At 47.5% G+C, this 24,030-nt stretch overlaps 1 protein-coding gene across 3 annotated transcripts in view; it reads left to right on the top strand.

Moving 5' to 3' along the window:
- EPHA8 (EPH receptor A8) overlaps positions 1 to 24,030 on the top strand; it is a 51,990-nt gene that overhangs the window by 25,062 nt on the left and 2,898 nt on the right. For all 3 annotated transcript variants that reach the window (XM_039367655.1, XM_039367652.1, XM_039367653.1), the window contains 15 exons: positions 6,788 to 6,852; positions 9,398 to 10,061; positions 13,144 to 13,299; positions 13,910 to 14,245; positions 17,051 to 17,175; positions 17,858 to 18,020; positions 18,710 to 18,806; positions 19,572 to 19,639; positions 20,100 to 20,225; positions 20,695 to 20,880; positions 21,178 to 21,239; positions 21,877 to 22,086; positions 22,385 to 22,534; positions 22,842 to 23,032; positions 23,730 to 23,885. In XM_039367655.1, coding sequence (XP_039223589.1) covers positions 9,416 to 10,061; positions 13,144 to 13,299; positions 13,910 to 14,245; positions 17,051 to 17,175; positions 17,858 to 18,020; positions 18,710 to 18,806; positions 19,572 to 19,639; positions 20,100 to 20,225; positions 20,695 to 20,880; positions 21,178 to 21,239; positions 21,877 to 22,086; positions 22,385 to 22,534; positions 22,842 to 23,032; positions 23,730 to 23,885 — 2,672 coding nt within the window. In that variant the 5' untranslated portion in view covers positions 6,788 to 6,852; positions 9,398 to 9,415. The remainder of the gene's footprint in view (positions 1 to 6,787; positions 6,853 to 9,397; positions 10,062 to 13,143; positions 13,300 to 13,909; positions 14,246 to 17,050; positions 17,176 to 17,857; positions 18,021 to 18,709; positions 18,807 to 19,571; positions 19,640 to 20,099; positions 20,226 to 20,694; positions 20,881 to 21,177; positions 21,240 to 21,876; positions 22,087 to 22,384; positions 22,535 to 22,841; positions 23,033 to 23,729; positions 23,886 to 24,030) is intronic.

Raw genomic sequence — 24,030 nt, forward strand, 5'->3', positions numbered from 1 at the left:
TAGGACAGAGAAAAGTGTTTGGATGTGCCTTGAAAACAAACCAAGTTTTGCCACAGTCAAGGACAGTCTGGGATGTCTTTAAAAGATGATGGTTTGTCTATTAATACAACATTATTATTATTATTATTATTATTATTTTATTTGTTTGTTTGTTTATTTGCAGATACAGTTCCCTGCCTTGAGAGGGAATTTAGCTCTATAATATCTTAAGGAGCCCTTTCTGCTACCCCAGTGAGGTCTTCCAGAATTCCTCCACCAGCAATTGGGGACTTCAACTCCCAGAATGCCCCAGCCATCAGGCGCGGACTTTACCTGGCTGGGGAATTCTGGGAGCTGAGGTCCACACCTCCTCCAATGGCCACGTTTGAGAAACAAATTCGCCATTGTGAAGTGGGCTTCAACTCCCAGACTCCTTTGCACTGACCCAAGGAACTCTGGGAGTTGAAGTCCACACCTCCTCCAATGGCCAAGTGTGAGAAGCAAACTAGCCTAGACCGTGGTTTATGAGTGGGCCAACTCCCAGAATCCTTTGCACTGACCCAGAGAATTCTGGGAGTTGAAGGCCACACGCCCTCAAATTGCCAAGGAAAGAAGGGGAAGGAAGGAAAGAAAGAAGAGGAAGAAGGGAGGAAGGAGGAAAGAAGGGTTAGTGGAAAGGAAGGGGAAAGGAAAGGGAAGGGAATGCAGGGGAAGAGAAAAGGGAAAGAAAAAAGAAAAGAGGAAGGGAAGGAAGGAAGGGAGAAAGAAAACAAAGGAAAGAAAGTGGCAGAAAGAATCAAAAGAACTAGAAAGAAGTTTCTGATTTCCTTTCCGGCAAATATAAGCACAATTGCAAAATTATCTCTTCCTTTCAGATTAAAGAGAAAAGCCCACTCTTTTCTATTATGCAGTCAGGGTTTTTTTGTGTGTGTGGGGTTTTTTTTTTTTTTTTGGTCTTATCATCAAAACCACACATCATAAGTGCATTTCTTTTCTCCGTTTCATGCAAAAAGTCAAAAGGGATTTCCAGTCATCCATAAATGCGGATATTGGTTTTTTTTTCTGCTCCCCCCTCTAATCAAAGAAGCTAATTTAGCCATCTCCACAAGCTCCATCCTCTTCACCCACCCGTCCTTCCCAACGTGAAATCTTTCCACCGCGGAACCTGTAATAATCCTGCCGCCGTTGTGATCTATAAAAAACAAAGTTCAATTATTATTATTTCTTTTCCTAGTTGCTTATCCATTAGCCTGATCAGAAAATCCTCTCTTTTCAGTTGTACTTTATCCCTTAAAATCTTCGGCACGATTGTATGGTTTTTTTTGCATCCCAATTTTTTTTTGGGGGGGGGGGCTTTTTTTACATGCCCACCAAGCATAAAACGTCCTTCATTTGTCCCATGAAACTATCCTGATTGGGTTGCTTTTTTTTTTTTCAAACCAATTTTCTAGGCACTTTACACTGAATTATTCACTTGCCTAAAGGGTGGCCTTCACACACCGCCTAAGGACAGGTGTGTGCGAAATGAAAAAAAAAAAAATCCTCTTTTATTTGACACCCCAGATGTTTGGCTTGAAGGCTGGTTGAGGGTCCTGCATTTCAACCAGAACAAACTCCGAAATGGGCCTTGTGGGGTGCGTCCCCCTTTTTTTCCTTCCTCGGCAGGGGCCAGCCTTGCGAGGTAGTCCAGACCCAGGAACGCACGTGGTGCTCAACTTACAGCGACAACAGAGCCCAAAACTTTGGTGGCTCAGCGAGACAGTTGTTAGGACGGATTTTAACCCTCTTTTATGGCCTTTCTTGCCCCAGTTGTTAAGTGGATCGCTGCAGTTGTTAAGTGAGTAAGAGGATTATTGAGCGAGTCTGGCTCCCCCCCCGTGGATTTCGCTCGTCCGAAGGTCGCAAAAGGGGATCACGTGACCCCACCGGGACCCTGCGACCGTCATAAGTAAGAGTCAGTAGCCAAGCATCCAAATGTTGATCACGTGACCCTGGGGATGCTGTGATGGTTGCAAGTGTGAAAAGTCACTTTTTTCATAGATGGATGGATGGATGGATGGATGGATAGATAGATAGATAGATAATGGACAGACAGAGAAACAGATAGATGATGGATAGATAGAAATATATGGTGGATAGACAGATAGATGGCTAGATAGAGGGATGATAGAAGAGAGATGATGGATAGATATAAATAGATGATGGATGGATAGATTAGATAGATATTGGTAAATAGATAGATGATGGACAGACATACATGATGGATAGAGAGAGATAAATGATGGATAGACAGACAGATAGCTAGATAGCTAGATAGAGATAGTTGATGGAGAGAGAGAGAGAGAGATGATGGATAGAGATAGATGATGGATGGATGGATTGATAGATGAATATAGATAGATAGATAGATAGATAGATAGATAGATAGATAGATAGATAGATAGATAGATAGATAGATAGATAGATTATGGAAAAGGGCTTTCCAACTGAACCTGGCGCCCTTAAGGCTGCAAGGCAGCTTCTGGGTTCCTTGCTGACCCGGGTCAACACTGTCGTGTGAATCCCAGTTCCGGGAGGTCCTCCTTTCTCAACCTTTGGCAAAAAGGCCCGGTTGCAGAGGGCCGAGACAGCCAGGCCTCCACTTATTGGGAGGGAGTCAATTAAGCAGTAAGAGAAGTCTCACTAAAAGCTTGCCCTGTCAAAGAGCAGCAGAAGATCAGAAGCTGTGTATCCAACACACACACACACACATACACAGCCCTCTCTGCTCATCCTATACAAAAAGATAAATTAACCGGGCGCTTTGCAGGAAGAGGCGTTTTTAATGGACTGCAAAGGACTGGCAAAAAAAAAAAAAAAACCAGCCCAGCCAAATAACAACTGTTTTGCTCTGCCCAGAGACACTAAGATGGATCTTTTTATTTTATTTTATTTTTTTGAAGCTCTCGACGGGGGAGAAAAAAAGAGGCACAAAATTGCCATCACACTGTTCGGAGTTACTGAAGGAGGAGGCTTCTGCCAGCTTTGCAAACCATTTGCTGCTCCGTTCCAGCGAAATGTTCAACAATTTCTTTCTTCAAGAAAGAGTTGATATTCTCGGGAATTTGGCCTGGGGGTGGGGTGGGGAGGGGGCTGCAATCCAGAGAGAGGACAACAAATGTCCAGATTGTTTTATTTCCTTTTGCACGTTTCCGAATGGGATTAAAATGTGCTCCTTTTCTTAGAATGCTTACAATTATTTTAAAGTCTGCTTTTGACATAGAATAGAGTAGATTAGAGTAGAGTAGAATAGAATCCAGAATAGAATAGAATAGAATCCAGAGTAGAATAGAATAGAATAGAATAGAATAGAATAGAATAGAATAGAATAGAATAGAATAAACAGAGTTGGAAGGGATCTTGGAGGTCTTCTAGTCCAACCCCCTGCTCAGGTAGGAGACCCTATACCATTTCAGACAAAAAACTGTCCAGTCTCTTCTTAAAAACTTCTTAAAAACTCCAGTGATGGAGCAGCTGCAATTTCTGGTGGCAAGTTGTTCCACTGGTTGATTGTTCCTGCTGTTAGGAAGTTTTTCCTTAATTCCAGGTTGCTCTTCTCCTTGGTTAGGTCCCATCCATTGCTTCTTCTCCTGCTTTCCGGTGCTTTGGAGAAGAGCTTGACTCCCTCTTCTTTGGGGCAGCCCCTGAGATACAGGAAGATTGCTATCCTGTCCCCCCCTCGTCCTTCTCTTCGTTAAACTAGACATATCCAATTCCAGCAGCCTTTCCTTATATGTTTTAGCCTCCAGTCCCCTAATCATCCTTGCTGCTCTTCTCTGCTTCTCTGTCTAGAGTCTCAGCATCTTTTTTACATCTTGCAAGTCTGAACTTAACCCTCTTTCTCCCCCTCCCTTGACTCCTACGAAACAACCCACCACTTTATTTTTTTTTCTGAGCTGATCTGCGACTTTTAAAACTCGGCTGACCGGAGGTGTGTGTGTGTGTGGGGGGAATTTGACACAATTTGTCCACCTTTAATATCCACTCAGCTGTTCTGGGCAGTGGGAGGCTGCTGCGGCCCTTTCCTTAGAACAAAGCAATTTAGCACCAAAGCTTCACAACTCTTGTGATGCCACAAGCCTCTAGATTAAAGAGAGAGAGACATCAATCCGGGGAGCCTGCGGAGAGCATCCTAAACGGCCCGTAATTGGACACCGTTTGAAAAAATCGTTATTTCCCAAAAGGAAATCTTTGTCTCTCTCCAAAGATAAAAAGGCGGATTTTTTAAAAAAATTATTTTATTTTTTTTTGCAATCAGAGTATCGTCTCCAAAAAGCTTTCTCTATTTTTATTTGGGGGGGGGGCAATTAGCCTTGCTTTTTTTTCTTCTTCCTCTTTGGGTTATACAGATAGTCCTCAACTTACAAAGTTCGCTTAGTGACTGTTCCAATTTACAATGGCACTGAAAAGACTGATGGAAGGAAGGAGAGAGAAGGGGAAGGGAAGAGAGGAGGAAGGAAGAAAGGAAGGAGAGAAGAGAAGGGGAGGGAAGGAAGAAGAGAAGAGAAAAGAAGGAAAGGAAGGAAGGAGAGAAGGGAAGAGAAGAGGAAGGAAGGAAGGAGAGAAAAGGGAAGAGAAGGAAGGAAGGAGGGAAGGGAAGGAAGGAAGAAGGGAAGAGGAAGGAAGGAAAAGGAAGGAAGGAGGGAAGGGAAAGAAGGAAGGAAGGAAGAAGAGAAGGGAAGAGAAGGGGAAGGAAGGAAGAAGAGAAGAGAAGAGAAAAGAAGGAAAGGAAGGAGAGAAAGGAAGGAAGGAAGAAGGGAAGAGGAAGGAAGGGAAAGAAGGAAGGAGAGAAGGGAAGAGAAGAGGGGATGGGAGGAATAAAGGGAAGGGGAAGGAAGGAAGGAAATTGGGGATAGGTAAAACCCAGGATAATTAAACAATTAGCAAAAAGAACCCAAAAGAAAAATGACATTGTGTCATTAAATACACTGAGTCGCCTGTCAGCCATCAGACTATGCCGCGTCTTCTTAAAAATGCTCGCCATAAAGTAAAATATGATTAGCTATTTTGACCCAGAAGGGTAGTTTTATTTCTCAGAGGGAATTATTAAGCCTGGCCTCCAGCTACGCAAATGGCTTTATGTTAAAGCAAGCTTTAAAAGCTGCATTATTTAAGCGCTTGCAACATTGCGTGACACTTAGCCAGCTTGATCTGGAGAACTATCAGAATTAATCCCAGAGTTAAATTATGAGAAACACACACACACACACAATTTTATGGTGTTTCCCTAAAAAAAAATCTGTGCAGAAAACAAGAGATTTATATTTTACAATTTTATAATTTTTAATTATATAATTATAATTATACATTTATAATTCCCCCCCCCATCGAATCCAGGCCTGGATAAAAGAGAAAAACAACACCCCCAAATTCAAAGCTGGGTGTTTTTTTCCCCCATCCACCCACCCACCCAACCTCAGACTTCCCACCGTTCTCTTATAATATCCCCATTATAATTAATCCCAATTTCCTTCAGAGATGGGACTTTGATTTATTTATTTTTTTATTTTTCCTTTCCTTCTCGCCATCGTCTCTCCTTGGGTGAGCAGAGGAATCCAAGTCTGCCTGATTGCTGTGCGGATTTGAAAATGGATTTAAAAAAAAAAAAAAAAAAATCTCCCCCCCCCACCTCTCCCCGGTAGCAATGGTAAAAGGGGGAAGGAGAGAGCGCACAACTTTGGACAGGGGGGAAAAATAAAATAAAAAATAAAGAGGAATTAAAAACTCAGAAGAAATCTTTCCTAACCTGTGGATTGGAAAAGGGTGTAGATAGATAGATAGATAGATAGATAGATAGATAGATAGATAGATAGATAGATAGATAGATAGATAGATAGATAGATAGATAGATTATCGATATAGATATATACATACATACATACATATGAAAACTGCAATTAAAAGGCCCCTCCTATAAATGTTTTGCAGAGAGTTAACGACTTAGAAATTGATATTCTATCCACCTCTGCCGAAGACTTATCGTGATCTGCGGCAGCTCCACACCGTTTTGATCAGGGGTTTGGGAGCATTTTAAACATCTTGATAACATGCTCGGAAAACAAACGCTGCTCAGAGTTTGTTGATGGTGCGGCTCTGTGTGTGTGTGTGTGTGTGTGTGTGTGCGCGCACGCGTAGGTGGCTTCACACAACCCCCACAGACTCCTCCATCCACAGAATAGAGAAACACAAAATCAAAGGGCTGGAAGGGCACCTCAGAGGTCTTCTAGTCCAACCCCCTCATCCCAAGGTAGGAGACCTTATCCCATGTGGGTCAAATTACAGGCCGTCCTTGACTTAACGTCCGGGATTGAGCCCCAAATTCTGAGACGCTTGTCAAGGGCGTTTTTGTCCTATTTGACAATATCTCTTGCGTGAATCCCTGCCGTTGTTAACCGAATAGCACGGTCGCTAAATGAATGGCTTCCCCAGAGAAGATTGCGAAAGGGGATCAGGGCTCTGTGACCATCATAAATCTGAGTCAGTTCCCAAGCGTCTGAATTTTTGATCCTGTGACTCTGGGGGATGCTGCAACGGTCGTAAGTGTGAAAAAAAACGGTCCTAAGTCCCTTTTTTTTCCAGTGCCATTGTAACTTTTGAACGGTCACTAAATGCAGCATTGTAAGTCGGGGACTGTCTGTAGTTATCCAGTCTGTTTTTGAAAACGCAGGAAAAACCAAATTCTCGGGGTTCAGATGATACGTGATGCCCAAAGTTCCAGGATCCACAGCTTCGGATCTTCTAAAAATGGATTTTTCTCTTGCTTTTGCAGTGAATTTGCTGGATACCTCCAAGATTATTGGTGACTGGGGCTGGCTCATTTATCCTTCCCATGGGGTAAGTAACAACAATAATAATAACAACCACAACAACCACAACCGTAGTCATAACCATAACCATGACCAGGATCACAATCAAAAAATCAACTATAATCTCAATCCCAATCAAAATCATTCATAATCACAATCTCAGTCAATCACAATCAAAATCAATCACAATCACAATCACTCACAGTCTTAATCAAAATCAATCCCAATCAAAATCACAATCATCACAAACCACCCAATGGAACCAGTTCGATTCCCCAATTTTCCGAATTGTTGAACTGGTGGCTTCCTCGCTGGAGGTTTTCGAGAAGAGACTGGACAACCGTTTGACCGGCATTGTATAAGATCTCCTCCTTAAGCAGGGGGGGTTAGACTAGAAGACCTCTGAGGTGCCCCCCAGCCCTACGATTCCACGTTTTAAGTCATTTTTTGCCTCCGTGGGCTCAATTTTAAGCTCGTTTGACATCCTTTCTTTTTCCAGCCTCTTTATCCCTTTATAATCTGATATATATTTTTTTTACCCCCTTAATCTAGCATTAGCTTCCATTTAAACTATTAGATAAATTCCCGCATAGAGATGAAATCAAGCGCCCTGTCTCGGCGCATTAACGACGACATCCACATTTTGCGTCCGGCGAAGGGATTTTTTTTCTTCTTCTTAGGGAGAACGGCTGGAGCAGCTACTGCATGCCGGCTTGTTATCCCAAAAGCCTGTCTCTTTATTTCAGCCAAATCTGTTTTTTCAGGCCTCCAGATCACCGGGGACCGGCCGTTAATCAGGCTTAATGCTTTTTGATCAGTTCATCTCGAGCGGGTTGGGAAAACGCAGGCGGCTGGCATGTTATTGGAAACACACTCGGCACGGCCTTTCCCAAACTGTGCAAAATTCAACACCTCGGACGACAGATAGTCCTCGACTTAACGGCTACGATTGGAGGCTGGTCGTTAAGCGAACCGGGCCCCGGTTTTTATGACTTTGATTGCCACGGTCGTTAAGCGAATCACTTTGGTCGTTAAGGGAGATACGCGGTTGTGAACTGAATCCAGCTTCCCCAATTGACTTCCGGCTGGACAGGTCATAAATGGTGATCATGGGAAACTGGGATAGTTAACTGTCACAACTACGTGCCAGTTGGTTGGGGGATTCTGGGAGTGGAAGCCCACCCCTCTTACAGCCAACAAGGTTGAAAAACCTTGCTCTCACTTGACCCCCCAGCTGTGAGAATTAGCCCAAAACCTCTTGCAGAGAGTACAAGACTCTCCATTCCTTTGCAAAAAAAAAAAAAAAAAGCCTGAGCAGGAGGGGTGGGACTAGAAGACCTCCAAGGTCCCTACCATCTTTGTTCTTCCCTCTTTCAATCCGGGTGGGGAAGCTTGTTGGCACAGCCAGCTTTGTAGCAAAGGCCACTTAAGTTTCCCAGCCTTGCCGGACGTGACGGGCCTGCGGAAGCTGGCAGCCTCGCCATCTGCCAGCCGGGGTTTCTCCTTAGAGGAGATGGCCAGCCGCCCTGGGTATTCGTGGCGGACCCCGAGCCACGTGAAGGCAAGAAGCCACGGCTTCTCTGCCAGCCTGGAATGCATCTGCTGGCGTCGGCTTTTAGCCTTTGGCTGGCATCCAGGAACACCCACCCCCCACCAGATGCCAAGAGAGACAGGCAAATCTTAATCAAGGCTAGCCAGGATGGAGGCTGCCTCCAGCTGCAGAGCCAGCGGCGTTGAGGCTGCGATCGGAAAGGACGAAAAAGCCGGTCTGGGTGGCACTGACCCTCTGTGGACCAGCCTGACGCTCATACGTATTTCTTAGATATTTGGTTTTCAATCCTGCCTTTATTATTTTTATAAATAACACAGCATGGTGAACCCACGACAGCAACCTTATGAGGTGGGTTGGGCTGAAACAGAGAGAGGGACTGACCCACAGCCACCCAGTTGGCTTTCCCTGCTGGGAAAGAAAGAGAGAGAGAGAGGGAGGGAGGGAGGGAGGGAGGGAAGAAGAAAATGGAAGGGAGGAAGGAAGGGAAAGAGAAAGAAAGAAAGGAAGGAAGGAAGGAAGGAAGGAAGGAAGGAAGGAAGGAAGGAAGGAAGGAACGAAAGAAGGAAGAAAAAAGAGTAGAGGAAGGGAGAGGAAGAGAGAGAAGAAGGGAAGGGAAGAAGGAGGAAAAACATAAAATTATGACTTCTACGCCTCTTTCCAACAAGTACTTGCCATCTTCCTATTTCCCCTTTCTCTTTAATACACTTTAATCCCCTAGTCATAGAATCACAGGGCTGGAAGGGGTCTTGGAGGTCATCTAGTCCAACCCCCGGCTCAGGCAGGAAACCCAGTTACCAATTCAGACAAACGGCTGTCCGCTCTCTTCTTTTTAAAAAAAAAAAAAAAAAACAATTACAGGGACGGAGCACCCACAACTTCTGGAGGCCAAGTCATTTCCGCCAGTTGATTCTTCCCACCGCCAGGGAACCTCTCCTTAGTTCTAGCTTGGGGGGGGCGGGGTCTCTCTCCTTGATTAGAAAGAGTCTCGGATTCAAATCCTCCCGCTTTCTTCCTCCCCCAGTGGGACTCCATCAACGAGATGGACGAAGCCTTCCAGCCCATCCACACCTACCAAGTGTGCAACGTCATGACGGCCAACCAGAACACCTGGCTCAGGACCAGCTGGATCCAGCGGCACGGCGCCCACCGGGTTTACGCCGAGATCCGATTCACCTTGCGGGATTGCAACAGCATGCCTGGCGTGCTGGGCACCTGCAAGGAAACCTTTAACCTTCACTACCTCCAATCGGACCGGGATCTGGGCAGCACCGCCCGGGAGAGCCAGTTCGTCAAGATCGACACCATCGCGGCCGACGAGAGCTTCACCAACGTGGACCTGGGGGTCCGCAGGCTCAAACTCAACACCGAGGTCCGGGGGGTCGGGCCGCTGACCAAGAGGGGCTTCTACCTGGCTTTCCAGGACATCGGGGCCTGCATCGCCATCGTCTCCCTCCGGGTCTATTACAAGAAGTGCCCGGCCATGGTGAGGAACCTGGCCGCCTTTTCCGAAGCGGTGACGGGGGCGGATTCCTCCTCCCTGGTGGAGGTGCGGGGGGAGTGCGTTTCGCACTCGGAGGAGAGGGACACCCCCAAAATGTACTGCAGCGCCGAGGGGGAATGGCTGGTGCCCATCGGGAAGTGCGTCTGCAGTGCCGGCTACGAAGAGCGGAAGGACGCGTGTTTGGGTAAGGCCTGGGTTCGGGGAGGATGGTTTTGGGGGTACCGATCTGGGGGCAAGAGGAATAGGGAGGGGTTGAAATTCAGGAAGTTAGAGGATTGAATAATTGATTGATTGAAATGGTCTAGAGTCTCCTGTTTGAGCACAGATGAGACTAGAAGACCTCCAAGGTCCCTTTCCAGCTTTATTCTGATTGATTGATTGAAATGGTCTAGCGTCTCCTGTTTGAGCAGGGGGTTGGACTAGAAGACCTTCAGGGTCCCTCCAAGGGTTTTCACAGAACGAAAGGATGGGCAGGGGGCTGAATTACATCCATCTTCAACTGGCCAAGAGGGGCGTTTAAGCGACTTCGTGAATTGTGCTGCACGACGCACGGCCATCATGCTTCAAGGTTAACCTAGTTTGTAGTTTGGGGAGTGAAGCAAAGACAGATCTTAATCAGTCCCTTCTGCAAGAAAGGCAAATATTTGGATGAAACATCCACAGCAATTAATCCTAGAGAAATGAAATCCCTTTTCACTCCGCCTGGAGTTGGGAAATATACTCAAGTCTTCCACTTACAACCACGGCCGAGCCCCAAAAAGTTGAACCAAGTTGAGGATAAAGGAGGCTTGTTGTGGTTATTTATTTACTTATTTCTGATTTGCCTGTTTTATCAACCCCCCCCCCCCAAAAAAGCCAGCCATTTTGTGAGCTGCCACAAGACGCTTCCTCGGATGCCTCGTTTTTCCCGTTCTCCTTAAACCTCCTAAGTCCTTCAAGCCTCGGGGCTTAATTTGGCAAATATTTCTCCTTCCGCGCAGAATCCCAGCGGTGTGTGTTTGTTTTATCTGGGGAAGCCAGGAAAAAAAAAAAAAAAAAAACAGGCTTTTTACAACTCCAGAGGGGTTCCTAAAGACGGTTTTTATCCAGAAAAGATGAACGATTGGCGAGGAAGTTTGTAAAATGGGGCAAATGTCTCGCTTAGCGATGGAAATCTTGGGCTCCCTTGTGGTCGTAAGGCGAGGACTATCCGTACTCACTGCGTTTGGTGAACCTGGGATTGGAAAATTGGGTGGAAGATCAATTTATTATTGGTGTTGTTGTTGTTATTATTTAAGATTCAATCTCCAATTCGATCGACAGTCTGGGACTGGTAAAAACATAACAAGGCCTAGTCCTCATCATTGTGACCAGAAAGGTCATAAAATGGAGCAAAAGTCACTGGATAAGCAAAGTCTGGGGGGGGGGGAGAAGCGAGATTCACTTAACAGCCGTGTGACTACATTAACCACTGCAGTGTTTTGCTTGGCAACCGTGGCCAGAACAGTCGTAAAAATGGGGCAAAACTCTCTTAACAACTGGAAAGTTGAGGCTCCATTCTGGTCATAAATGGAGGACTCCCGGTCCTTTTTCCAAGCCGAAATCTGAATTTTCAGTGTGATTTGGAACCATTCCTGACGCGCTTCTTCCTTTGAAAGCATCCGTGTCATTTCTGGATTTTTGCAAAGTCGCAAAAACGTCTCCTCCTCTCCGGGCAAGATTGATCTCCAAGCATGGAAGCCATGTTCCCCGTCCCTCCCTCCCCTCTTCCCTCCTAAGGGGCTCCAGCAAGATCATCCGGCCCGCACCTGTACAAACCCTGATAAGACGACGGCAGCCGCAAACACCGCGCGCTTCACCCAAGGCGACGCGTGTTCCGGAGAGCTGGCGCCACGCTGGGCTTCTCCGAGGAGATGCTTGTTTGCTTTTTCGACTTCTTCGCCGAAAGAAGTGGCAGGCGTTGACTTTGTAAACACCACACCGCAGGGGCTTCGTTGAGATGCGGGGGAAACGGCCGGTTTGTGCCTTGACAATATCTCACACAAGGGGGGCAGACGTCAAGGTCACAACGGGGAAGGATGCTGGAGCGTAAAATGCTGCCCGCCCTCAGTTACGCCGGATAAATTTGGGACGGCCGTTCAGTTGTTGTTGTTTTTTTGCAAATGGGCCGTTTCTGTTTTCCAAGTGAGGTTTTCAGGAAGAGACTGGATAGCCATTTGTCTGAAACAGCCCAGGGTCTCCTGCCTGAGCAGGGGGCTGGACTAGATGATCTCCAGGTCCCTTCCAGCTCTATTCTGATTGATTGATTGAAATGGTCTAGGGTCTCCTGCTTGAGCCGGGGGTTGGACTAGAAGACCTCCAAGGTCTCTTCCAGCTGATTCTGATTAATCCCTGACCCTTCACGTGTTTCATTCCTGCGTCATAAATCAAGGACGCCTGGATTGAGATACGTCTGCATTGAAATCGATAGATATTTATCAGGGAGAAGAGGGAGAGAAGGAACGAGGGAGGGAAACAGTTTAATCTGGCAAAAAAAAAAAAAAATCCCCCCCTTTTCGGATAGACAGGAGAAAGGACCGGCTATAAATAAACACCCTTCGAGATTCACAGAGAGAGAAAAAAATCCGAGTTATTTATTAATGCCAAGCCCTTCTTTATTAGATCATTTTATTTTTAGAACTTGGAACGATACAATTACGAGGGGAATGAAAATAAGTTTCTGCAGGACACGGGTGGCATTTGAAAAAAAAATTACTCTGATAAACGTTTTGGGCCTCTCTTCCTTTTATTGCTAGTCCTCAGCTCACAGAGAAATCTCATTTTAATGTTATACCGATTAGCCTACATTTAAAGTGACAATAAAGTTATTTTTCGACAATAGAATGGAATAGAATAGAAAGAATACAGAATAGAATAGAATAGAATAGAATATAGAATAGAATAGAATATAGAATAGAATATAGAATAGAATAGAAAGAATAGAATAGAAAGAATAGAATAGAAAGAATAGAATAGAATAGAATATAGAATAGAATATAGAATAGAAAGAATAGAATAGAATAGAGAATAGAAAGAATAGAATAGAATAGAATAGAATAGAATAGAATAGAATAGAATAGAATAGAATAGAATAGAAAATAGGAATAGAATAGAATAGAACTGGAAGGGACCTTGGAGGTCATCTAGTCCAGCCCCCTGCTCGAATGACGCTCGGAGTTACAGCGTCACTAAAAGAAGGGGACTGAGGACCGGTTTTCACGCATTTTTCTTTGCTCCTTCTCTTCCAGCCTGCCCAGTGGGGTTTTATAAGTCGTCTCCTGGAGACCAGCTGTGTGCCAGGTGTCCCCCAAACAGCTATTCCGACACCTTGGCCGCGCAGGTGTGTCGCTGTGAAAACACCTTTTTCCGGGCTGCCCAGGACCCGCCTTCGGCCGCCTGCACACGTATGTAGCTCTTTGCTCCTGATGGCAAATTCCTCAGTTTTTCACCCGTCGGGAGGTTTCCCTTCTCATTCCAAATTTTGTCAGCTTCGGTGTGTCAGGTGCACTTTCCTAATAATCGCAATTTCTCCGATTTTCATCTCTTTGTCAGTTGCATTTTTTTTCTTCCACTGGACTTCCTTGTTTTTCCTTCGAAGACGTTTCGCTTCTCCTCCAAGAAACTTCTTCGACTCTGACTGGAGGGTGGGGAAAGGAAGGATTTATACGCCTTGCAGACCGCTGGTCATTTGCATCCTTTTAGAGAGCTGTTGAGGCCACTGTGTCCAAATGGCCTCAACGGCTCTCTAAAAAAAGGCAAATGACCAGATGACTGCAAAGGGGACAACCAGGGCCTGGATGAAGGAGGCTCTCCACAGAAATAAGTTAGGAAAGTTCTCTCCTGAATTTTTTTCCTTCCCCATTATGCATTTGTGGTCTAAGTCCTCTCTTATCTGACCATTCCTGGTCAGCTTCCCTTCCTCTGTCTCCCAAAGTCTTTCTCACACGCCGTCCTTCAAGTTGGAGGTCGAGTTGGCTTGCAACTGGATTCTTAGCTCCTTCTCCACCTCTCCAGGTCCCCCTTCGGCTCCCACCAACCTGCTCTCCAGCGTGAACGGCACGACGGTGACCCTGGACTGGGCTCCCCCGCTGGACAAGGGCGGGCGGCGAGACGTCAGCTACAACGTGATCTGCCATCGCTGCCCCTGGGGCGGGGGCCACTGCGAATCCTGCGGGCCCGGCATCCGTTTCCTCCCCCAGCAGATGAATTTGGCTCAAGGGTCTCTCTCTGTCTCCAACCTTCTGGCTCACACCAATTACTCCTTCTCGGTGGAGGCCGTCAACGGGGTCTCCGACCTCAGCTATGAGTCCCCGCGATTTGTGGCCGTCAACATCACCACGAACCAGGCAGGTAGGAGAAGGTGTCCCCAGCCCACCTCACCCTCCTCCTCCTCCTCCCTTCTCCCCGTTGTTGTTGTTCTTCTTCTTCTTCTCCTCCTCCTCCTCCTCCTCCTCCTCCTCCTCCTCCTCCTCCTCCTCCTCCTCCTCCTCCTCCTCCCTTCTCCCCCTTGTTCTTCTTGTTGTTATTGTTGTTGTTGTTCTTCTTCTTTTCTTCTTCTTCTTCTTCTTCTCCTCCTCCTCCTCCTCCTCCCCTTCCTCCTCCTCCTTCATCATCCTCTTCCTCTTCTCCTCTTCCTTCCCCTCCTCTTCTCTTCTCTTATTCTCTTCCTTCTTTCCTTCCTCCTTCCTTCCTTCCTTCCTTCCTTCCTTCCTTCCTTCCTTCCTTCCTTCCTTCCTTCCAGATCAACCAATATGTGGAACTACCACATCTGGTTTTTCTTGCATCTGCTGAGGCTGAAATTGCGCGAAGTCACGAGAAGACAAAAACGAAAGCCAGGATACGGCCTTGCTCTGCTCCTAAAGCAAAACGTATCACGGCAAAAGCCAGGCCAGAAATCTCCTGCCCTGCGCAGGGGGTTGGACTAGAAGATCTCACAGGTCCCTCTCAACCCTACGATGCCATGTTCTACCACTACTTTCCAGAAAGACACTTGAGAATTAACATTTTTGGTGCTGAGAAGGTCTTGCCAGCAGCTCGGATGGAAACTGGGCCGGATTTTGCAAGGAATTGCTTCCCTTATTGCAAATCAAATCAGTCCCTGGTTATAAGATTGCGGCCTTAATTGTAGCTATTAATGGCAAATCATTTACAGTATTAGCTGGTCCGGTGAGAATCGTTTCACCCTAATTGTTGTTATTAATGGCCGGGAAAATGGAAACCCGGATGCAAATGGATCTGTGCACGGTGCTTTGCTGAAGCTTTTTTTTTTTTTTAATGTTATTTCCTATTTTATGTGCAATCACTTTCTCAATAATTCTTAATGGTGGATTGGCAATTTTCACGGCGGGAGTCTTATTAAGCCATTTTTTACATTTCTCTGGCGACCCCAAGCTGTTCTTCAATTTAAGAGAGTTGGGGTTTTTTTCTTCTTCTTTTCTTTTTTTTTTCTTTCCCTCTAAAATATACAACGCTGGATCTGCAAACACAAGTGTAAGGTTGCGCAGTGTGTAAAAAACATATTACAGGATTTTGCAAGAGCGGCCAATTTGGATTCCAGAGGACAAAAGAGAGAAACAATTAAAAGCAGATAAACAGATGCGTTTCGTTTCCATGTCCACGTCCTAAAAATTAATTCGTTTAATTAATCAGATTAATTTCCCCCTCCTGTCTTTAACGGTTTCTCCGTTCTCTGTAAAAAGTTTTAATTTGCTAAGACGTTTAAAATTTTTAGATTCCATTTAAATTTGGAAAAGTGGGAGGCCCAGGATTGAGGTTGCCTACCTCTGAAAAAGAAAAATGATCTTTTCTTTAAAAAAATATAAAAAATTGAAATGATCTCTTTTCTCTTATCGGCTTTGTTATCTTATATTTGATGATTTAAATGTTCAGTTGTGAATGTCCAAAGTATAAATAAATAAATAAATAAATAAAGAGAAAGGAAGGAAGGAAGGAAGGAAGGAAGGAAGGAAGGAAGGAAGGAAGGAAGGAAGGAAGGAAGGAAGGAAGGAAGGAAGGAAGGGGAGAGGGAGGGAGAGAAAGAAAGGAAAAAGAAAGAAAGAAAGGGAGAAAGGAAGGAAGGAAGGAAGGAAGGAAGGAAGGAAGGAAGGAAGGAAGGAAGGAAAGAGAAAAAGAAAGGGAGGGAGGGAGAAAAGACAGAAAGAAAAAAAAGAGAAGAAAGAAAGAAAAAGAGAAGAAAGAAAGAGAAAGAAAACCCCCCTTTTTAAAAAATACGTTTAAAAAATATCATTTTGATGCCTGGCCTTTTTTTTTTTTTTAAAAAAAAAAAACTTTTTATTTTCATTTCACCCATCCCTACAGTGAAATATTCATTTTATGTACGTCGAGGTATAGCCTCTCCCGTCTTTTTTTCCCCCCTTGTTTATTTTGCTTAATTAGTAAAACTGATTTTTTAAAAACAAACAAACAACTAAAAAAAGGAAATCCGAAGGCTGGAGGAAAGAGGCTGATGCACCAAGGTCACCTTGCCTGTCTTCCATTAAATGGGAAACACATCCAGCCCCTCTGCCTCGCTCAACCGTCTTCCCACATCTATCGAGAGGCGTCTCTTGCACTCGCTATCTCCCCCCCCCCCCATATAGTGGGCTTCTCAGATTCCCAGCTGGGAGGGAAACCATCCAAAAAACAGATTTATTTTATATATATATAAAATAAAGAGAAAGAGAGGGAGAAAGAGAGAGAAAGAGGGAGGGGAAGGAGAGAAAAACAGAGACGGGGAGAGAAACAGAAAAAGAGGGAGAAAGAGAGAGAAAAAGAGAGAGAAAGAGCAGGAGAGAGAGAGAGAGATCATTTTTATAATTCTCACAATAAGAATAGGATGTGTTGGAGGACTACCAGCTCCGGTGACCAGCATTGCCTTGAGCAGGGGTTGGACTAGATGACCTCTGAGGACTCTTCCAACACCTTGATTCTTGGGAGGACATCCTAAGGGGAGGGGGGAATCCTGTGGCCCTTCCAGTCACACTCAAGGATCCCAGGAAACTTACCTGTCGGGTAGTTGTGGCTCCACCCCTTTGTTTGCATCCCACCTGTGAGGGAGGGGCTGTGGGCGGGGCTCGTGCCTTCTTCCTCTTCTGCCCTGACCTGCTTGTTTCTCTCTCTCTCTCTCTCTCTCTTTCTCTCTCCCTCCCTCCGCAGCGCCTTCCCAAGTGACGGCAGTCGAGCAGCAAAACGTGGGTCAGCACAGCGTCACCCTCCTGTGGCCTCAGCCCGAGCAGCCCAACGGCATCATCCTGGAATACGAAATTAAATATTACGAGAAGGTGAGGCTCCGTCTTTCTTTCCCTGGAGGCGAAGGGGGGGGGGCTTTCAAAGGCTGCAGCATAGGGAAGCGGTCTCAGGGTCCCCCTATGTGAATAACAGGGACCTCGGAGGTCTTCTAGTCCAGCCCCCCTGCTCAAGCAGGAGACCCTGGACCGTTTCAACCGATCAATCAGAATAGAACTGGAAGGGACCTCGGAGGTCTTCTAGCCCACCCCCTTGCTCAAGCAGGAGACCCTGGACCATTCCAGACTAATAATGGCTGTCCAATCTCTGGTTAAAAAGCCTCCAGTGATGGAGCGCCCACAACTTCTGGTGGCAAGCTGTTCCACTGGTTCATTGTCCTCACTGTCAGGAAATTCCTCCTTAATTCCAGGTTGCTTCTCTCCTTGGTCAGTTTCCACCTGTTGCTTCTTGTCCTGCCTTCAGGGGCTTTGGGGGATATCAAGATGGGCATGTCCAACTCAAGCACAGGGTGCCATGGATGGATGGATGGATGGATGGAAGGAAGAAGGGAGGGAGGGAGGAAGGAAGGGAGGAAAGAAGTAAAGGAGAGGAGAAGGAAGGAAGGAAGCTGTCTCTTCCCCCCCTCCTCTTTCTCAACTCAAGGGACCCTCTCCAGAGCAGAAGGCCTGGGGGTCTCATCCCCCCCCCAGCCCCCACCACCCTCTCCTCTTTCCCCAGGACAAGGAGATGCAGAGCTATTCCACCCTGAAATCCAAGGTCAACCGGACCACCGTCCTGGGCTTGAAGCCGGCCACCCGCTACATCTTCCAGGTCCGGGCCCGGACGTCGGCCGGCTGCGGCAAGTTCAGCCAGGCCCTCGAAGTCGAAACAGCCAAAGCAAGTGAGATAAAATAGGGAGGAGGAGGAGTGTGGAAAGAGCCCGGGGGAGGGGGCAGGGCTGTGAGAGTCCAGTGGCGAGAGTCCCCAAGGAGATTTTTTTGGGGAGGGCAAAGTGCATGTCGAGAAGAAACCGCTTTCCCGGCTTGGAAAGCAGATCCAAAACCAGGAAGAGATCCTGATTTTGGAGAGAAAAGTTTCTTCTTCCCCTGCTTGGGCTCCCTGGCTATGAGAAAAAAAATCACATTTTTTTGCATGTGTCGCAAGTGGAGGCCTTGCTCTTACTTTCCCCTTTATTTTTGCAAGGATTCTTCCCCAAGGCCATGCTTTTTTTGCATGCTTCCTCCTCCTCCTCCTCCTCCTTCTCCTCCTCCTCCTCCTCCTCTTCTTCTTCTCCTTCCTTCTTTCCTTCTTTCCCTTCATTCCTTCTCCTCCTTCTCCTTCTCCTTTCTTCTTCTTCTTCTTCTTCTTCTTCTTCTTCTTCTTCTTCTTCTTCTTCTTCTTCTTCTCCTCCTCCTTCTCCTTCCTTCCTTCCTTCCTTCCTTCCTTCCTTACTTACTTACTTCTTTCTCCTTCTCCTTCTCCTTTCTTCTTCTTCTTCATCTCTTGGCTGGCCGTGTTGCAAAATCTGGTGAAACTGACCGGTGCCAGTGCTGACGTGGCTAAAATTCCGTTTCCTTTTTCTTTTTCCAGTAGTTCCCCAATACGACACCATGACGGTGGTGTGGGTCTGCCTGACACTCATCAGCGGCTTGGTAGCCCTGCTTCTGCTCCTCATTTGCAAGAAGAGGTAGGGTCTTCCCCTTTGAGCAGGCTGGACTCATCCAGATGTGCACATCAGGGCAAGAAGGTGCCCCCAATCCCACATATCTTTCCTCTGTAGCAAGGGATCTTACAATACAGAATACAACATCCCTGCTATTGCTCCCTCCCCCTTTCTTTCTTTCTTTCTTTCTTTCTTTCTTCCTTCCTTCCTTCCTTCCTTCCTTCCTTCCTTCCTTCCTTCCTTCCTTCCTTCCCTTCATTCCTTCCTTCCTTCCTTCCTTCCTATCTTCCTCCCTTCTCCCCTCCCTCCCTCCCTCCACTATTCCTCCTTCCCTTCCTCCCTCCTCCCTCCCTCCCTCTCTCCTTCTTTCTTTGCTCCCTCCCTCTCCCTCCCTCCCTGCCTCCTTCCTTCCTTCTTCCTTCCTCCCTCCCTCCTTCCTTGTCCACTATTCCTCCCTCTGTCCCTCCCTCCATCCTCTCTCCATCCAGCCAGCCAGCGTGGCTGGAGAATTCTGGGAATTGAAGTCCAGCCCTCTTCCAGCTCCCCTCATTGAGCAGCACTGCCCCAAAATGACTCACTCCAGATAAGTCACCCAGAGAAATTGAGACGCCTCACGGGTGGGCTGGTCTCTCCCGGTTGCAACAGAACCTGTTGCAATACGGGTTGTGATCTGGAGGGATCAGTCCCAACCGGAAGCCCCTCTCCGGCTGGACCGTGAGGAGGTTTGTGCGGAGAGGCAGGGAAGTTGCCGTTCACACTTTTATCAACACCCGCTTCTGCTCCCGACAGGCACTGTGGCTACAGCAAGGCTTTCCAAGACCCAGATGAAGAGAAGATGCATTACCAGAACGGGCAAGGTAAGTGCAAGAAAAGTCCTCAACTTACAACGGATTGTTCAGTGACCGTTCAAAATTACAACAGCCCTGAAACAAGGAACTTATTGGCTGTTTTTCACCCTTCACGGCCGTCGCAGCACGTGATCAAAATTCAGAGGCTTGGCACCTGACTCATATTTACGACGGCCGCAGTGTTCCAGGGGTCACGCGATAAACCTGAGTCGGTTGCAAAAAAGGCGTCTGAATTTGGATTCAGAACGAATGACTGTGGCCACGGGGATGCTGCGATGGTCGTAAACGCCTGGATGGGTCGTCAGTCCAGGTCTTTAAGAGTTGTTTGGTTTTCCTGCCTGTTGCAGAGGGCTGGACTAGCTGACCTCTGGGGCCCTTTGCAACTTGACGGGACGAGCGCCTGAAACGAATGTGCAGATTTAAGCAAAATTAAATTCAGCTTCTTCGTTTTTCTCACCTATCCCGACAGTGAAATTCCCCGAATCTAAATTTTACCTGGAGTCTCACACCTACGAAGACCCCTGTCAGGCTGCCCACGAGGTCATGCGGGAAATCGACGCGTCTCGGATTAAGATCGAGAGAGTTATCGGCTCGGGTGAGTCTTCTTCTTCTTCCTTCCTTCCTTCCTTCCTTCTTCTTCTTCTTCTTCTTCTTCTTCTTCTTCTTCTTCTTCTTCTTCTTCTTCTTCTCCTTCTCCTTCTCCTTCGCCTTCTCCTTCTCTTCCTTCTCTTCCTTCTTCTTTTTCTTCTTCTTCCTTCTTCCTTCTTCTTCTTCCTTCTTCTTCTTCTTCCTTCTTTTTTCTTCTTCTTCTTCCTTCTTCTTCTTCTTCTTCTTCTTCTTCTTCTTCTTCTTCTTCTTCTTCTTCTTCCTTCTTCCTTCTTCCTTCTTCCTTCATTCAGCCTTTCTCAACACCAGCTGGAAAGAGGGGAGGACTTCAACTCCCAGAATCCTGGCTGAGGAATTCTGGGAGTTGAAGTCCTCCCCTCTTCCTCCCCTCCTGCGGTTGAGAAAAACGCCATCCTAACTTTGAATGAACTGGACGTCCTTTTTTTCTCGTCGGTCAGGTGAATCCGGAGAAGTCTGTTACGGCCGTCTGAAGATCCCCGGGAAAAGAGAAGTGCCCGTCGCGGTCAAGGCCCTGAAACCTGGTTACACGGAAAAGCAGCGGCGGGACTTCCTCAGCGAAGCCAGCATCATGGCCCGGTTCGATCACCCCAACGTTATCCATCTGGAAGGGGTGGTCACCAAAAGTAGGTCTCTCCGGCGACGGATCTTATCAGGGTTCCTGGGAGTTGTTAGATCGGCCCAAACTAGCCGTGCATCCATATCCTGCCCCTCTGGACTTTGCAATGTTCAGCTGGGCCATTGTGCCCATTTTACAGATGGAGACGACAAAGGGAGCCCGCGCACAAGCGCTTGCCCACTACGCACGCAAGTGGGGATGCACGCACCCCCGTGTCCACTCGCCCGCCGGTTGAGGACCCCTGGTTTAGATCTTGGGGTTAAGTCCAACCAGCTCTCTTATTTAATCTTTCTTGTCTTTGCAGGCAAACTCATGATGATTGTGACCGAGTACATGGAGAATGGATCCCTGGATTCCTTCCTCCGAGTAAGATGCCTGCAACGCCACGGTGCTCAAAGTTGGAAAGAGAGGTGTAACATGGGAGAGAGAGCAATAGCAGTAGACTTATATGCCACTTCACCGATCTTCACAGCCCTCTCTAAGCGGTTTACAGAGTCAGCCTATGGCCCCCAATAATCTGGCTCCTCATTTTAGCGACCTCCGAAGGACGCAAGGCTGAGTCAACCTTAAGCCAGTCTGGATCGAACTGCTGGCAGTGGGCAGAGTCAGCCTGCAATGCTGCATTCAAAGCATTGGGAAGGAAGGAAGGAAGGAAGGAAGGAAGGAAGGAAGGAAGGAAGGAAGGAAGGAGAGGGAAGGAGGGACAGAAGGGAGGAAGAAAGGAAGGGAGAGAAGAAGGAAGGAAAGGAGAGAGAAAGGAAAGAAGGAACAAAGGGAGAGATGAAGGGAAGAAAGGAAGGTGGGAGAGAGGGAAGAAGATCTGTAGGGAAGGAAGGAAGGAAGGAAGGTCTGTCATTATTTTCTCAGCTCCTGCACTGTCCAGCTCCTCAAAAGAGCTGAGTTCGAGGGCAGAGGGGATGGGCAGAGACGAGGATTCTCCAACTTGGTGCCCACACACCAGAAAAACCACCCAGCTTGGGTTTTTTCCTCCCCTCCTCTCCAGAAACACGACGGGCAATTTACGGTCCTCCAGCTGGTGGTCATGCTCAGGGGCATCAGCGCCGGCATGCGCTACCTCTCCGATCTGGGTTACGTCCACCGGGACCTGGCGGCTCGTAACATCCTCATCAACGGCAACCTGGTTTGCAAAGTCTCGGACTTCGGCCTGTCTCGCGTTCTGGACGACAACCCGGATGCCGCTTACACAACCACAGTAAGCGTCCTTGTACGGTGAAACAAATAAGCGCCGACACTTCACGTGATCGTGGTTCTAGGTCTCCGTTAACGCAACCCAGGATCACATTCGCCTTTGGGGCGGCTGGCTCACACTTAACAGGGGCTCCCCCTGCACTGAAGCGGTTGTGAGTTGCGATGCGTTTCTTCCAAAGCGTATGTGATCCCCCCCACCACACCACCCCGTTCTTAGCCATCCAATCAGGGCTGAGGGTAGAGTGTAAGGTTTCGGAGGGGAACCCTGGAGGTCATCTAATCGGGCCCGCTTTGAATTCCAGGGAGGCAAGATCCCCGTTCGGTGGACGGCCCCCGAAGCCATCACCTTCCGGAAGTTCTCCTCGGCCAGTGACGTCTGGAGCTACGGCATCGTCACGTGGGAAGTGCTGGCCTATGGCGAGCGACCCTATTGGAACATGACCAATCAGGACGTAAGCGGAGAAGGGTCTGCAATCTTAAGGGGGGGGAGGGAGCTGGATCTGAAGCGCCTCGACTTACAACGGTCCATTTAGTGACCATTCAAGTTACAACAGCACTGAAAAAAAAAAGTCACTTAACAACCAGAAACGTAAGTCCAGGCCAGTTTGTACGCTTCTGATCTGAGCCGTCTTCCGAAGGGCGCCCAGAGAGACACGACCGCCGTTGCTTTTAGAGAGGAGAAAACTTTTAGAGAGGAGAAAACTTTTAGAGAGGAGAAAACCTTGGGTTCGAGGTTAAGCGGGCGACTCTTCCTCGCAGGTCATTCAGTCGGTGGAGGAAGGCTACCGGCTGCCCGCTCCCATGGGCTGCCCCATGGCCCTTCACCAGCTGATGCTCAGTTGCTGGCAGAAAGAGCCAGACGACAGGCCGCGCTTCTCCCAAATTCTCAGCGTCCTGGACAAGCTGATTCGCAACCCACAAAACTTAAAATGCACAGCCACGGTCAACAGGTAAGGGGCGGGAAATGCGGCCGTGGCAGGCAGGGTCTAGGACAATTCGTCCCGGGCAATTCTTCTGGACAATTCGTCCCAGCCAACTTGTCCTGGACACAATTCATCCCGGTCAATTCGTCCCAGTCATCCCAGTCAATTTGTCCCAGCCAACTTGTCCTGGACAATTCATCCCGGTCAATTTGTCTCAGCCAACTCATCCCAGAGAATTCGTCCCAGTCAACTCATCCCAGTCAATTTCTCCCAGCCAACTCATCCCAGTCAATTTGTCCCAGCCAACTTGTCCTGGACAATTCATCCCGGTCAATTTGTCTTAGCCAACTCATCCCAGAAAATTCGTCCTGGACAATTCGTCCCAGTCAACTCATCCCAGTCAATTTGTCCCAGCAACTCATCCCAGAGAATTCGTCCCATTCAACTCATCCCAGTCAATTTGTCCCAGCCAACTTGTCCTGGACAATTCATCCCGGTCAACTTGTCCTGGCCAATTCGTTCCAGGCAGTTCATCAGAGCCAATTTTCCGTGGGGCAGTTTGCCGCGGAACCAGAGTTACACTACTATCAGAGAAACGATGGGATATAATCGTGAAAGCAAGGATGCCAAAGGGGGGGGGAACCAAATGTAATGTGAATGATGAAAATGTTACGGTCAACTCCCCCCCCCTCCACCGACCACCCCCCTGCTTTTTTGCCTGCAGGTTCACCCAAACGCTGTCCGAACGAGGCCACATTGATTTCACCCGCTGTGGCTCTGTGGGAGAGTGGCTGGATTCGATTCGGCTAGGAAGGTACCAGGAGAATTTCGCCCTGGCTGGCTATTCGTCTCTCGGCATGGTGATGCACATGAATATTGAGTAAGTACATCACACACACACACAGTAACACAAATACACAGTGCCAGTGTCTGGTTTTCAGCCGTTGGGCCTTATCTCTGCACCCCACTGAACAGAGTGGATCCTTCCCCTCCCCCATCTTATAAAACTTAACATTTCTTCTAGA

This window comes from Crotalus tigris, unplaced genomic scaffold (genome assembly GCF_016545835.1).
Source record: "Crotalus tigris isolate CLP2741 ecotype Arizona unplaced genomic scaffold, ASM1654583v1 scf7180000020588.15403103151:6194809, whole genome shotgun sequence".
NCBI classification, from domain to species: domain Eukaryota; kingdom Metazoa; phylum Chordata; class Lepidosauria; order Squamata; family Viperidae; genus Crotalus; species Crotalus tigris.